This window comes from Acartia tonsa, chromosome 12 (genome assembly GCF_053477335.1).
Source record: "Acartia tonsa isolate MP-2025a chromosome 12, ASM5347733v1, whole genome shotgun sequence".
NCBI classification, from domain to species: domain Eukaryota; kingdom Metazoa; phylum Arthropoda; class Copepoda; order Calanoida; family Acartiidae; genus Acartia; species Acartia tonsa.
In genome coordinates, this window is record NC_137271.1 from 20,793,003 (window position 1) to 20,805,353 (window position 12,351).

Genomic DNA, 12,351 nt, shown 5'->3' on the forward strand with positions numbered 1-12,351 from the left:
TGCCATTTGCTCACTGATTACGAGATGGTTGCATTAAACCCCTCCCCCCTTAAATATTGACATTTTAACTACTTGAACTTTATTTATAATTATCAGATAAATACCTAAACGCTGATAGAGTTTAAAAACCCAAAAAATGAATTAATCATATTCTTTAGGATTACTTCCTGTCAAGTTAAATGGTGACAAAGCTGAGTTTAGATTGATATCATGGAGATTTTTGTTGAGTTTTACAATCTGGTGTCTTCCCTGTATTCCATTACCAGCATTGAGAATTTGGAATGCTTTAGTAGAAAATGAAAATAATATTAAAGGAATGATATTTTAAATGATGAATTTCTTTAACCTTCTAATGAATAAACTAAAATTATTATTCATTGCATACTGATTTTTTTATCAATGTTTTTGTTTATGAATATCCTAGATGGACAGACAAATTAACAGAAAAACTCAAAAAAAATCTTGTACTTTTTTAAGTCCGGAAAACCAAACATGTAACCTTGAGTTCAATGGAATTGTTGAAAAAAAATCAATATGCCTCTTCCAAAAAGTTTACAAGCAATAAAACCTAAAGATTTTCAGTTTTAAAGGAGGGGAGGGGGGGGGGCGTAATGACATAAGTTCTCAAACCGTGAGCAAAATGGTCTAAATGTTTAGTTAGACCCTTCAAACTTGGGATATAATCCTAGTCCTATAGGTATTACATCTAAATGGCAAAAAATCCAAAAATTTTTATTTTAAGGTTAGGTTAGGTAAGAAAAACCCTGCGGAAATGGGGTTTTTAGGCTTTTATTGTTCTATTTTGATGTGGAAACTTGCCTTAAATTGTTTTTTCCTAGGTTTTTAACTTAAATACACTGTATCTATTCATATGGACATTATTTTAGATGATTCAGCAAGTCGGGGACCGCCCCAAGGCGGCTAGGTGGGTGGCCCGCAGGGGTTAAGTGCATTTTTCCAAATATATTATACATATATGTTGTGATACATCAAATTATAGGTTTTTTAGGTCAAGGAACTCAAATTCAGAGCTATAATAAGCATTAGGTTAATCTGAAGCTAGCCCCAGCGGACTAGGTTGGTGGCCAGCAGGGTTTAAGGGCATTTTTTCCAATATATATCTTGTTATATATCAAAATATAGGTTTTTTAGGTCAAGAAACTCAAATTCTGAGCGAAAATAAGCATTAGACTAACCTGAAGCTAACCCCTCCAGGCTAGGTTGGTTTTCTGCAGGGTTTAAGAGCATTTACCTAACCTAACCTAGAAACTTACTTATATTTTCACAGGTTTTTTTCTTGAATAAACTGTGTCTATTAATGAAGACATAATTTAAGATGATCCAGCAAGTCAGGGACCGACCCCAGCGGGCTAGGTGGGTCGCCCGCAAGGGTTAAGTACATTTTCCCCAATATATATGTTGTGTTACATCAAATTATAGGTTTTGTAGGTCAGTTAACTCAAATTCAGAGCTAAAATAAGCATTAGAATAATCTGAAGCTAACCCCAGCGGGCTAGGTGGTTTTCCCACAGGGCTTAAGTGCATTTTACCTAACCTAACCTAAAAACTTACATTTAATATTTTTTTTTTAGGTTTTTTTTCTCAAATAAACTGTCCATTCATGAGGACCTTATTTCAGATGATCCAGCAAGTCAAAGACCGACCCCATTGGGCTAGGTGGGTGGCCCGCAGGGGTTAAATGCATTTTTTTTAAAGTATGTGTTGTCATATATCAAATTATAGGTTTTTTAGGTCAAGAAACTCAAATTTACAGCTAATAAAAGCATCAGACTAATCTGAAGCTATCCCCAGCGGGCTAGGTGGGTTACCTGCAAGTCTTAAGTGCATTTTACCTAACCTAACCTAGAACCTTACTTGTTTTTTTTCTTGAATAAGCTGTGTCTATTCATGAGAACATTATTTAAGATAATCCAGCAAGTCGGGGACTGACCCAGGCGGGCTAGGTTTTACTTAGATAAACAGAGTTCATTCCTAAAGCCATCATTTAAAAGATTCTTCATACAGGAGGCTGACCCAGGGAGGCTAGAAGTAAGGCCCGCAGAGGGTTAATAAAAATTTTTCAAAAGTATGTACTGCATTATGCCAATTTTAGCTCTGAATTTGAGTTTCTTGACCTTAAAAACCTATATTTTGATATATAACAAGATATATATCGGGCCACCAACCTAGCCTGCTGGGACTAGCTTCTGAATAGTCTTATGCTAATTCTAGCTCTGAATTAGAGTTACTGACCTAAAAAACTTATAATTTGATGTATCACAGCATATATATTGGGAAAAATGCACTTAACCCCTGCGGGCCACCTAACTAGCCCGCTTGGGTCAGTCCCCAACTTGCTGGATCATCTTAAATAAAGTCCTTATTAATAGACACAGTTTATTCAAGAAAAAAAATGAGTTTCTAGGTTAGGTTAGGTAAATGCTCTTAAGCCCTGCAGAAAACCATTAATAGACACAGAAAAAAACCTGTAAAAATATTAGTAAGTTTTTAGGTTGGGTTAGGTAAATGCTCTTAAGCCCTGCAGAAAACCATTAATAGACACAGAAAAAAACCTGTAAAAATATTAGTAAGTTTTTAGGTTGGGTTAGGTAAATGCTCTTAAGCCCTGCAGAAAACCAACCTAGCCCGAGGGGGGGGGGGGGTTAGCTTCAGGTTAGTCTAATGCTAATTTTCACTCAGAATTTGAGTTTCTTGACCTAAAAACCTATATTTTGATATATAACAAGATATACCTATATTGAAAAAAATGCACTTAACCCCTGCGGGCCACCAACCTAGCCTGATGGGGCTAGCTAAAGTTATTCTAATGCTTATTTTAGCTCTAAATTTGAGTTCCTTGACCTAAAAAACCTATAGTTTGATGTATCACGACATTTACATTGAGAAAAATGCACTTGACCCCTGCGGGCCACCCACCTAGCCCGCTGGGGTCGGTCCCCGACTTGCTGGATTATCTTAAATAAAGTCCTTATTAATAGACACAGTTTATTCAAGAAAAAAAATAAGTTTCTAGGTTAGGTTAGGTGAATGCTCTTAAGCCCTGCAGAAAACCAACCTAGGGGGGGGGGGGGTTAGCTTAAGGTTAGTCTAATTCTAGTTTTCGCTCAGAATTTGAGTTTCTTGACCTAAAAAACCTATATTTTGATATATAACAAGATATATATTAGAAAAAATGCACTTAACCCCTGCGGGCCACCAACCTAGCCCGCTGGGGCCAGCTTCAGATTAGACTAATGCTTATTATAGCTCTGAATTTGAGTTCCTTGACCTTAAAAACCTATAATTTGATGTATCACAACATATATATTGGGTAAAATGCACTTAACCCCTGCGGCCACCCACCTAGCCCCCTGGGGTCGGTCCCCGACTTGCTGAATCATCTTAAATAATGTCCATATGAATAGATACAGTGTATTTAAGTTAAAACCCTAAGAAAAAAAAAACAATTTAAGGTAAGTTTTCACATTAAAATAGACCAAAAAAGCCTAAAAAACCCATTTCCACAGGGTTTTTCTTACCTAACCTAACCTTAAAATAAAAATTTTTGGTTTTTTTTGGCATTTAGATGTAATACCTATAGGACTAGGCTTATATACCAAGTTTGAAGGGTCTAGCTCAATATTTAGACCATTTTGCTCATGGTTTAAGAACTTATGTCATTACGCCCCCCCCCCCCCTTAAAGAAAAAATATATTATCTGTATGATTAATTCAAATATTATTGAAACAGAAAAAATTATGAGTGTAAGTAATCTAATCACAATGATAGCATGGATTTTACTGATAGTAATCAATTTGATACTGCCTAGTAAGGCAATTGAAAAGACAAAGACTTCAGTGTTTGTAAGTGTTGGTTCTAAGTTGTCTTTAACAGTAGTTTTTATTCCTGTGTTGATTGGTTTGTTAATGTTGGCATATCCTAGTCTATCATACTCTGACCCTCTAGCCATATCTACAAATTTTGCATTTACCATGAGCATATTTCCCATATTTGGTGGATTGGCATGCATTGATGCAATCATAGACAATTTTGACCATAATTGTTCTTTTATATCCCATTCTTCAAAAATGTGTACTGTATATGAAATGATAAGGGATATCCTTGCTATCAGAGCTCAGTACAAAATGGTCTGTGAAAGTCTATCTTGCTATTTCTTCTATGGAATAGTGCTATTAAGTATAAATTTTACCATGGATACATATTTTACAGTTGATAGCATTCTGAAAGGCAAAGTTATATACATCTTTGCACAACTACTAATAAGCTTTGGTGATCTATGTTTGATTCATATAATTTCTACCTTGGCTGATAAATTAACAAGTACTTACTATGGTTCTGTAAATAAGATAAGGTGATCATTGTTGTGTTTATAGTTCAATTCTTAATATCAATGATAGCCTAAACTTGATCTATTTAGAAAGTCTGTTGAGTTAAGAACAAGGCATGAAGAGTTGTTGTATAATAAATGTAAGTTTATTAATTATATTCTATGGTAATTGACATTTTTTGCTGTAAGCTATAACTACAAAACAAATCTATACTGCTTTAGGGGTTGGAGAATTTACAGATAACAAACAGATAAAAGCAAATGGTTACTTTGATATTAGCAAATCTCATTTTATGGCAATTATAAGTTCAGCTTTAGGATATGTTATCATTTTGTTACAATTTAGAGCATCTTAATATTAAGCTCTAAATTTTTTTTATATTTCATCAATTATTCAGCTATAGGAAAAGTTCTACAACCACAGTTTATTAATCTAATTATTCTAGAGTTAATATTACCTTGGATATATAATATAATATACATATAAAGAAAAAAAAGGGCAAATTGTAGTAATTCTTTAATGTCCAGAAGAAGGAATAAAACCAAAAGGAAAGGAAAATAAACTTTAATTTAAACAAATCAGTGATTCGCTACTTATATTCCTGTATGGGATATAGATTATAATGGCTTTTATTTATATTTCATATAACTGAAAATGAGTTTAAAAATTCTAAAAATTATGAGGAAAATTACCACATTTGATATTCTTTTTTATACAGGTATAGATTTTTAATTAAAAAACACCAGTTGTATAGTTCTTGCATCTAATAGCCTCATTTTATTTGTTTCAGCTCTACTACCAATTTCTATAGATGAGAAAGGAAAAGTAAGGTACACCTTCTTGTCTATGAAGACACTGTTAACTTACACTATTTGGGTGTTTCCAACTTTGATTTTTCCTATACAATATTGTGTTTACACTTTACAATACAATGCAGGTATTATTAGTATTTAATTATTTAACCAAAAAAATTTTTTTGAAATATTTTTTAGAATAATTATGATGCACAGCGAGTTAAAAATAGGAATAAAATATTTTTTAGTGGGTTGCTGAAAATTATTTTTTGTTTGTTAGAAAGAAACATAATATAATCCGTTATACTGGTTTTGTGTATTACATTTTAGATAGTTTAAAAATTATGCTTGACAATGCTAGTGTTCTGGCTTTTGAAATTTCTGTTTGCTTACTTGTTCCAATATCTGGAGAAATGAGCTTAAATTCAGAGAAAAGTCTATATAAACTGAAGCTTAAAAATGTGTGGCTCATTGTTGTTGGATGTTTGCTTGGATTTCCACAATTTATTTATGCATCAATTTATCAATCAGAGGGATATTTCTCTTTAATATCAGCCTTGATTTATGGAACTGCAACTAGTATTGTTACTTTAAGCTCAATATTTTTGTTTGTGAATATATCAAATACATTTGTTACAACAAGTGAAAAATCTCTCAAAAAGTGGGAGACTACAACAGTAAGTAATGAAAACAAGCTTCAAACCTGCATAGACTTACAAAAAAGCTATAGTGCACTTCAGAAAAAGTGTGGAAACTTCTTTCTTGTGACTTTTTTTATCTATGGTTTTTGTTTTCTTACTACCACATTCTGGGTCTGTTTAGAGTTTCTAGAGGGACATCAGTTAACTGCATTATTTTTGTCTGGATATCCAATTCAAAACTATATCTATTTGTATTACATTTCATTTACAGCAGGAAATGCATTTGAATCCTTTGAAAAAATCAAGAACCAAGTGAGGTACCTAATGATTTTTTTTTTATCTTAAGTTATATAATTCATATCAACATATTTCAGGTTAATGCATCTTACAAACACGCAAGCATTTGGTGATACAAATAAGACAAGGGCAGGTAATGATGTTAGAAACAGTTTAGGTACAATCTTTAAAATTTATCATTTTTGATCACTTACAATTTAAAACATAAATTTATTCAATTGTTTCTGTTAAATCTTTAAATTTCAGTGTTAGAGATAATGGAAATGGCACAACCACTAACAGCCCACAATTTTTTCCCTGTAAATCTGTCAACATTTTGGTCAATCCTCAGCAGTACTTTAGCATATTTAGTCATTACAATTCAGTTTCAAATTTCTAAATAGTTTGAAAGATGATAAGAAATGAATTAATTTGAATCTATGTTATGTAGTATAAGCATTTTGAGTATTTAAGGTCAATTGATGTACAATGTATTTTCAGATTATTTTACAAATTCTAAAAATATGTTCAATACTTTAAAAAAACTCTTTAACAGTATATCTTTGTTAAAAGTCTTTACATGTACAGGTACAGTAAAAACTTAAAATTAAAAGTCTGATTAAAAATGCAACAAAAACAAATTATTTTAGGTCTACTACTAATAAGTGTTCAAGAAGAAGGCGATTACAAGATATTCTCAGTTAAATCTTTTATCTCATACCTAATTTGGGTTTTTCCAGCCATGGTATTCCCTGTTTTGTATGGTATACATGTTTTCTGTCATAAACCAGGTATTATTTTCAATAATTTCATTGCAAATTAAAGATCCATGTTTTGACATTTATTATATACACATATATTAACAATTCAATTACACTAACAGGTTATTACTTTAGACAGTGAATTTCAAGATATAGTTGATGTTTTTAATGATGTATTCTGGGTAATCACAGCCACTGGGCTTATTTCTATTAGTAGTAGCATGGTTTTGAACTCTAAGATTTGTAAAAACTATGATGGCATTAGTCACAAAATTAAGTTTCTTGTGGGAATTTCCTCTATGATACCATCAGTAATTGATGAGTTCTCTCTACCAGAAAGTTCACAGATACAGTGGGGTTTTAAAATAGTATTTCTTATCAACACTTACATTATTGCCTTAAGTGGATATCTATGTTACAATATGGTTGCAACAGCGCTAAATAGAAAATGCGATAGTCTTATTAGTTCAATCTGGAAAAATGATAACGATACCAACTATGAGGAATGTTTGATTCTAATCAATGAATACAAGCTAATGCAAGAAAGCACTGAATATTACCTTTTTCTTACAGTAATATTCTATGGAATGACATTCATATTTGATACATTTTATTTTTTGGTCGCAATTTTGGATTATGAAAATTTATTATCAACTTTTTTTCTAATTGGATACATTGTCTATGATAGTATACTTTTATATAGTATAACTTTTCTTGCTAGTGAATCATATGAAACTATGAAAAATCTTGAACTCAAACTAAGGTACCAATCAAAAGTTTAAAATATTGTTATAAATTTCATTTTAGCTGATTACTAACAATACATACTTATATTTGGTTAGGTTGTGCTTGCTGGCCAAAAATGAAGTCTATGATAATCCGACCAAAGATAAAGGTAAGTTTCTCAAGTAAACTAACATATTCTAACATAATTTTTAAACAAAATGTAATATTTATTTGATATAATGTAACAATATGTATGAAAAAATAACAATTTTACTCCTTGCATTTAGGGCTATGCATTTTTAAGGTTAGGGAGAAGATGAAAAATAGCCAAAAACCATCCCAAGACTTGAAAAAATATCTATTATGACTCCTGTCAAGGATGTCTTTAAATTGAAAACCAAATTAGATTAGTGGGAAGCATGACAAAAAAATACTACTCTCTGTAATAGAATAAATATTTCAGTGCTGACAGAATTTGACATGATCCAACCCCTGAGGGCATGTGGTTTCTTTACTGTACAAAAATCTACTTTCTTATCAATACTCAGCAATGGTCTTGCATATTTAATTATTACAATTCAGTTCAAACTTATGAACAGAATCTGACATATATGATGCATCTAATTAATTGATTTATATTAATTTTTAAATTCTAATAAAATTTTGTAGCCGGGTGCTCAGCTTTTAAATGTTAAGTAAGATGCGATGTTCTTTAATATATACAATAAATTATTTCTTTTTCATAAAAAATGGAGTTCTTAACAACATTAAAATGATGAAAGGCCACAACTTTATTACAATATTTGCTTGTACAGGTAAATTATTGATATCATTTATCCTTTATTAAGATTTTAAACCTTTTAATATTACAATATTATCCTTAATTTAAGTTATAAAATACTATAGGTTTAATTCCAATTCAAGTAAGCAAAGATAAAAAGTCAGCATCTTTCAAGCTATTTTCTATAAGAACAATCACTTCAATCTTGATATTTGTGACCAGTTTTCTACCATATTCATGTTTGACAATATCAAAAACTTATTCATCAGGTTTGTTAACTTATTTGATAACAATTTTCTGTTTGATAAAATCATCCTACTCTTCTAATTTTTGGAACAAAGCTAAGCATGTTTTTTTAATGAAGTCCTAACTATATAAGTATTTCTTTAAAAAAATTCTGTATTAATGCAATTTGCAACAAATGATTACAAAAAATAATTTCACAATTTACTTAACTTTAATTAAATCATCCCTTAAAGGATCCTTGGAAGAATTATCATCAGATGCGAATTTAATTTTGTGGATTCTTACCAAAACATTGGAAACTGCAATGCTAGGAGATATGATTGCAACTTCTGATATATTAAAGGAAGAATTGACTCTGAGCAGGATCTGGCCAATGGCAATTGGCACCTCAAGCTGGATAGTGACTGATATCTTTAGAGTTGTTCAAGGATTCTCATCAAATGAAAGTTTCTATCAATGTTTACTTATTATTTATCTAATAACAATGAATATTATGTTTATGTTTGGATATTTATGTTTTAATATTATTGTCAGTGGTTTTACAAAAAGATGTCAAGCAATTCAACTGACTATTCAAAATGAACCATTGATACATAAGAGATTAGACTATTTTGAAAATATTTTAGAGCAATATAGAACAGTACAACACAGTGTTGAATTTTATTTACTTGTTTATGTTGTTGTAATAGGAATCTTGTATGTTTTTGATGTTTACTTTTTTGTCATGGCAACAATAAGACACGACTTTTTGGAAATTCTAACAATTGCAGGATATCCTATAACAGATTTTTTCATCCTTTATACAATTTCTGTCCTTTGTCATGATAGTTATGAAGAGATAAAGAAATGTAAGCACTACTTAAGGTAAATTTCCTTCTATAAAAAATATCTATATTCATGTTCTTAGTATTATATCAGTTTGACAGATATATAGGTACTCAATTCATTTTCAGGATAATGTTAGCTGAGTATTCAAATGAATTAAAGCAGAGTACAGAAATCAAAGAAGGTAAACAATAACTTTGAAAATATGTGTTTGTAAGCAGCTAAAAAGCATAAATTTGTCTAAAAAGTTATATGAAGGTTATCCTAAAATTACAGTCTTGTCATTGTTTGCAAGATTAAGACATACAACCTACATCTTTATATTATGATTACAATACCTATCTATTTTAGTGCTATGTGCATACAATGAAACAGGGCCATTGAACGCTTGTGGGTATTTTTCTGTGGACAAATCAAATTTGATGTCAATTCTCAGCAACAGCATAGGATACTTAGTTGTGATAATACAATTTCAATTTCAATAAAGAAAAGCATCAGCATTTCACATGTTTGAAGTAGCTAAGCTACTCTATAACTAGCTTTGTCTAGGTGACAGTTATAACTAGAAAATATGTAAATTTGAGAAAGATGACTCATAGTTTTTATGTTGCAATCCTTGTTTTACAATAATTGAACCAATAATTAATAGTTACCCATGAAAAAGTGTTATAAAGCAAAGGTGTATGTGAACAAAGCTTCAATGAGTAGGTAATTTCATTTTTAATGCCATTCCCAGATTTTTAACAAAATCTGTGTCTGCTATGTTCTATTTTTAACACACTTTCATTAAATGAAATTTTTCTCCATGTTCTAATCAACTGACAGAAAAAAAACATTAAATCAAATTTGTTCCTTATTAAATTGCCTACAAAAAACTTACTTATTTGGTCTCAAAGTCGGACGAAAAATTTTATTTTCGATTTTTTTTGGGTCGGAAAAAACAATAAGTTGGACAAAAACTGGTTAGAGCTAGAGCTTAGACGTCTCCAGGAGACTTAATAAGCATCTAATGGGCTATCCATTTCCGTTAAAAACTTACCTAAAAAAAAGCTTGTATATTTTTTTCACAAATTGACCTTTTCTGAAGTGGGGCGATCTCGGTTTTGGCCTTTCTATACTAACTTTTTCAATTTTATATAATAAAAAGTGAAATGTTTGAGAAAAAAGTCAAATTTCGCGTACTTCGGAAAAATTATTTTTTTTGGTAGAAAAAATTGACCCATCTTCATATAATTTTTGTGCATGCTCATTATTACATTTAGCAACTTTTACTTTTGGGGCATGCTGTACTAAAATCAATACGTCATCGCTTTTTTGAAGCTTGTAAATGCTATACCGACTTCACCTCGAGGAGGGACGAAGTCTGTGCCGTTTTTGAGATCAATTTTCCCAAAGTCCTAGGATAACGTCCTTTTAGGACCTGTTAGACTTTTCCGAGATCTTTCTAATGGTCTTGGTCTCATTTAAAAATAAAAATTTTTACCCCCATTTTTTCCAAAAAACCTAAAAAACACCCGAGTTCGCCCCGCCCTACCCTAGTTAATATAACTATTTCTATGAGTCCATCTTTTTGACAACAATTCATAATTTCCGAGTTGTAATAGATCATTTTTTTGTTAAAGCCAGTCAGAATAAAAATAAACTAAAAAAGCCAAAAGCTATCCAAGAACCCTTGGAAGTTAATAACTTATAATTTCAACATATTTAATACTTCTTTTGTAATTTAAGGATCTACATAGGTAATACAGAAATGTAAATTTAATTTACCTTTACATATTTTTCTTGTTGAAGTATTCTGGATTTCATCTTCAATATTTAAGCCAAAAATATCCCCACTCAAATTCTCATCCTCCATTTTAAATACAAAAATGATTGTCTGAAATATTTTCATATGTATGATATAAACGCTTACCTACCTAGGTATTATAAAAGCTAAAATTCATTAAAACAAGAGTGACAACATCATAAAAAAAGCAGAGCACTGGAATCAAATGGTAGAACAAATGAACATGAACACTTGTAGGATGTCAAAAATTAAAAAGCAGAATATTAATTTAAAAGTACCTATAAAAAAGTTGTTATAATGATAGAGATGCTTTGCTTCTGATATGATACCTGGTTGTCCTAGGAATCAGTGTTACAAAATTCTAAATGAAAAGGATAATTTTAAATTGTTGTTAAAAGGGTTAAAATGCAACCATTATGGAGGACCCTAACTTTAAAAATAGAAAATCACCAAAACATTAGCTTTAACCCTTACAGATCGGGGGGGGGGGCTCTAAGAGCCCCCCCCTCTAGTTTTTTTAATCTCATTTTTTTTGTAGGTAAGATGGAGTGCTGTGACTTCATGACTTTTTAAGTTTAGTAATTATACGTCGGCAAGAGTTGATTTTATTAGGATATCTGGTCTGTGTCGGTCGTGGTGTCCGGTCAAAGTCGGTTGGGTAGCACCAAAATTGGAAAAAAATTCTAAAAAAATCTTAACTTCTACATTATGACTTTTGTGTATAAGGAGAAACCTAAAATTTTTTTGGTGAATACTTAGATATCAATGACCTTCTGAGAAAAAATGTGTTATGACCGTTTGACCGCTCCCTGACCGACTTTATGACCGATTTTTGTCCGGCTTTTACTACAGACATATATCATGAATATCGTGGCTTCTATTACAGCTAGAGTCCTATAAATTTTTTTGGTAAATCCTTGAGCAACATCAAACAGATAAAAATATTAATCGGCGCCGCCAACCGCCGTTTTACCGCCGTAACCGCCGAAAATGGCGGTTTCCGTTATTTGCCGTTTTTTGGCGATGATCAGAAAAAGTAATTTTTTTGTTATGAAAAATAAAAGTTCATCCTAAAATTTGGTCATCCTAGCTGCAAAATTGGCCGCTCTACAGCTGTTTTAAAATTTAGCGGCTGGCAGCTAAAAAGCGGCTAAGGAGCGGCCTGG

At 31.3% G+C, this 12,351-nt stretch overlaps 2 protein-coding genes across 4 annotated transcripts in view; one reads left to right on the top strand and one right to left on the bottom strand.

The window, feature by feature from the left end:
* Dtwd2 (DTW domain containing 2) overlaps positions 1-11,272 on the bottom strand; it is a 35,264-nt gene extending 23,992 nt beyond the window's left edge. For all 3 annotated transcript variants that reach the window (XR_013884881.1, XR_013884880.1, XM_080180114.1), the window contains exon 1: positions 11,167-11,272. Coding sequence is in view for 1 of the 3 variants with exons in the window: in XM_080180114.1 (XP_080036240.1) it covers positions 11,167-11,254 (88 nt within the window). In the remaining 2 variants the exon portion in view is untranslated. The remainder of the gene's footprint in view (positions 1-11,166) is intronic.
* On the top strand, positions 5,474-9,899 carry LOC145333625 (uncharacterized). The gene is made up of 11 exons (XM_080178792.1): positions 5,474-6,101; positions 6,159-6,214; positions 6,328-6,648; positions 6,711-6,851; positions 6,957-7,584; positions 7,664-7,716; positions 8,011-8,362; positions 8,454-8,597; positions 8,808-9,438; positions 9,528-9,583; positions 9,751-9,899. Exons 3-7 carry the CDS (start codon positions 6,543-6,545, stop codon positions 8,151-8,153), a joined length of 1,071 nt encoding a protein of 356 aa, XP_080034918.1. The 5' UTR covers positions 5,474-6,101; positions 6,159-6,214; positions 6,328-6,542; the 3' UTR covers positions 8,154-8,362; positions 8,454-8,597; positions 8,808-9,438; positions 9,528-9,583; positions 9,751-9,899.
* Positions 11,273-12,351: the final 1,079 nt, after the last annotated feature.

Excerpts from the sequence above, each read along its gene's own strand:
- LOC145333625 (XM_080178792.1), top strand. The coding sequence starts at position 6,543 with ATGTACAATGTATTTTCAGATTATTTTACAAATTCTAAAAATATGTTC. Across the intron at positions 6,852-6,956 it reads TGTTTTCTGTCATAAACCAG|ACAGTGAATTTCAAGATATA; the intron begins GTATTATTTTCA and ends TTATTACTTTAG. Across the intron at positions 7,585-7,663 it reads AATCTTGAACTCAAACTAAG|GTTGTGCTTGCTGGCCAAAA; the intron begins GTACCAATCAAA and ends ATATTTGGTTAG.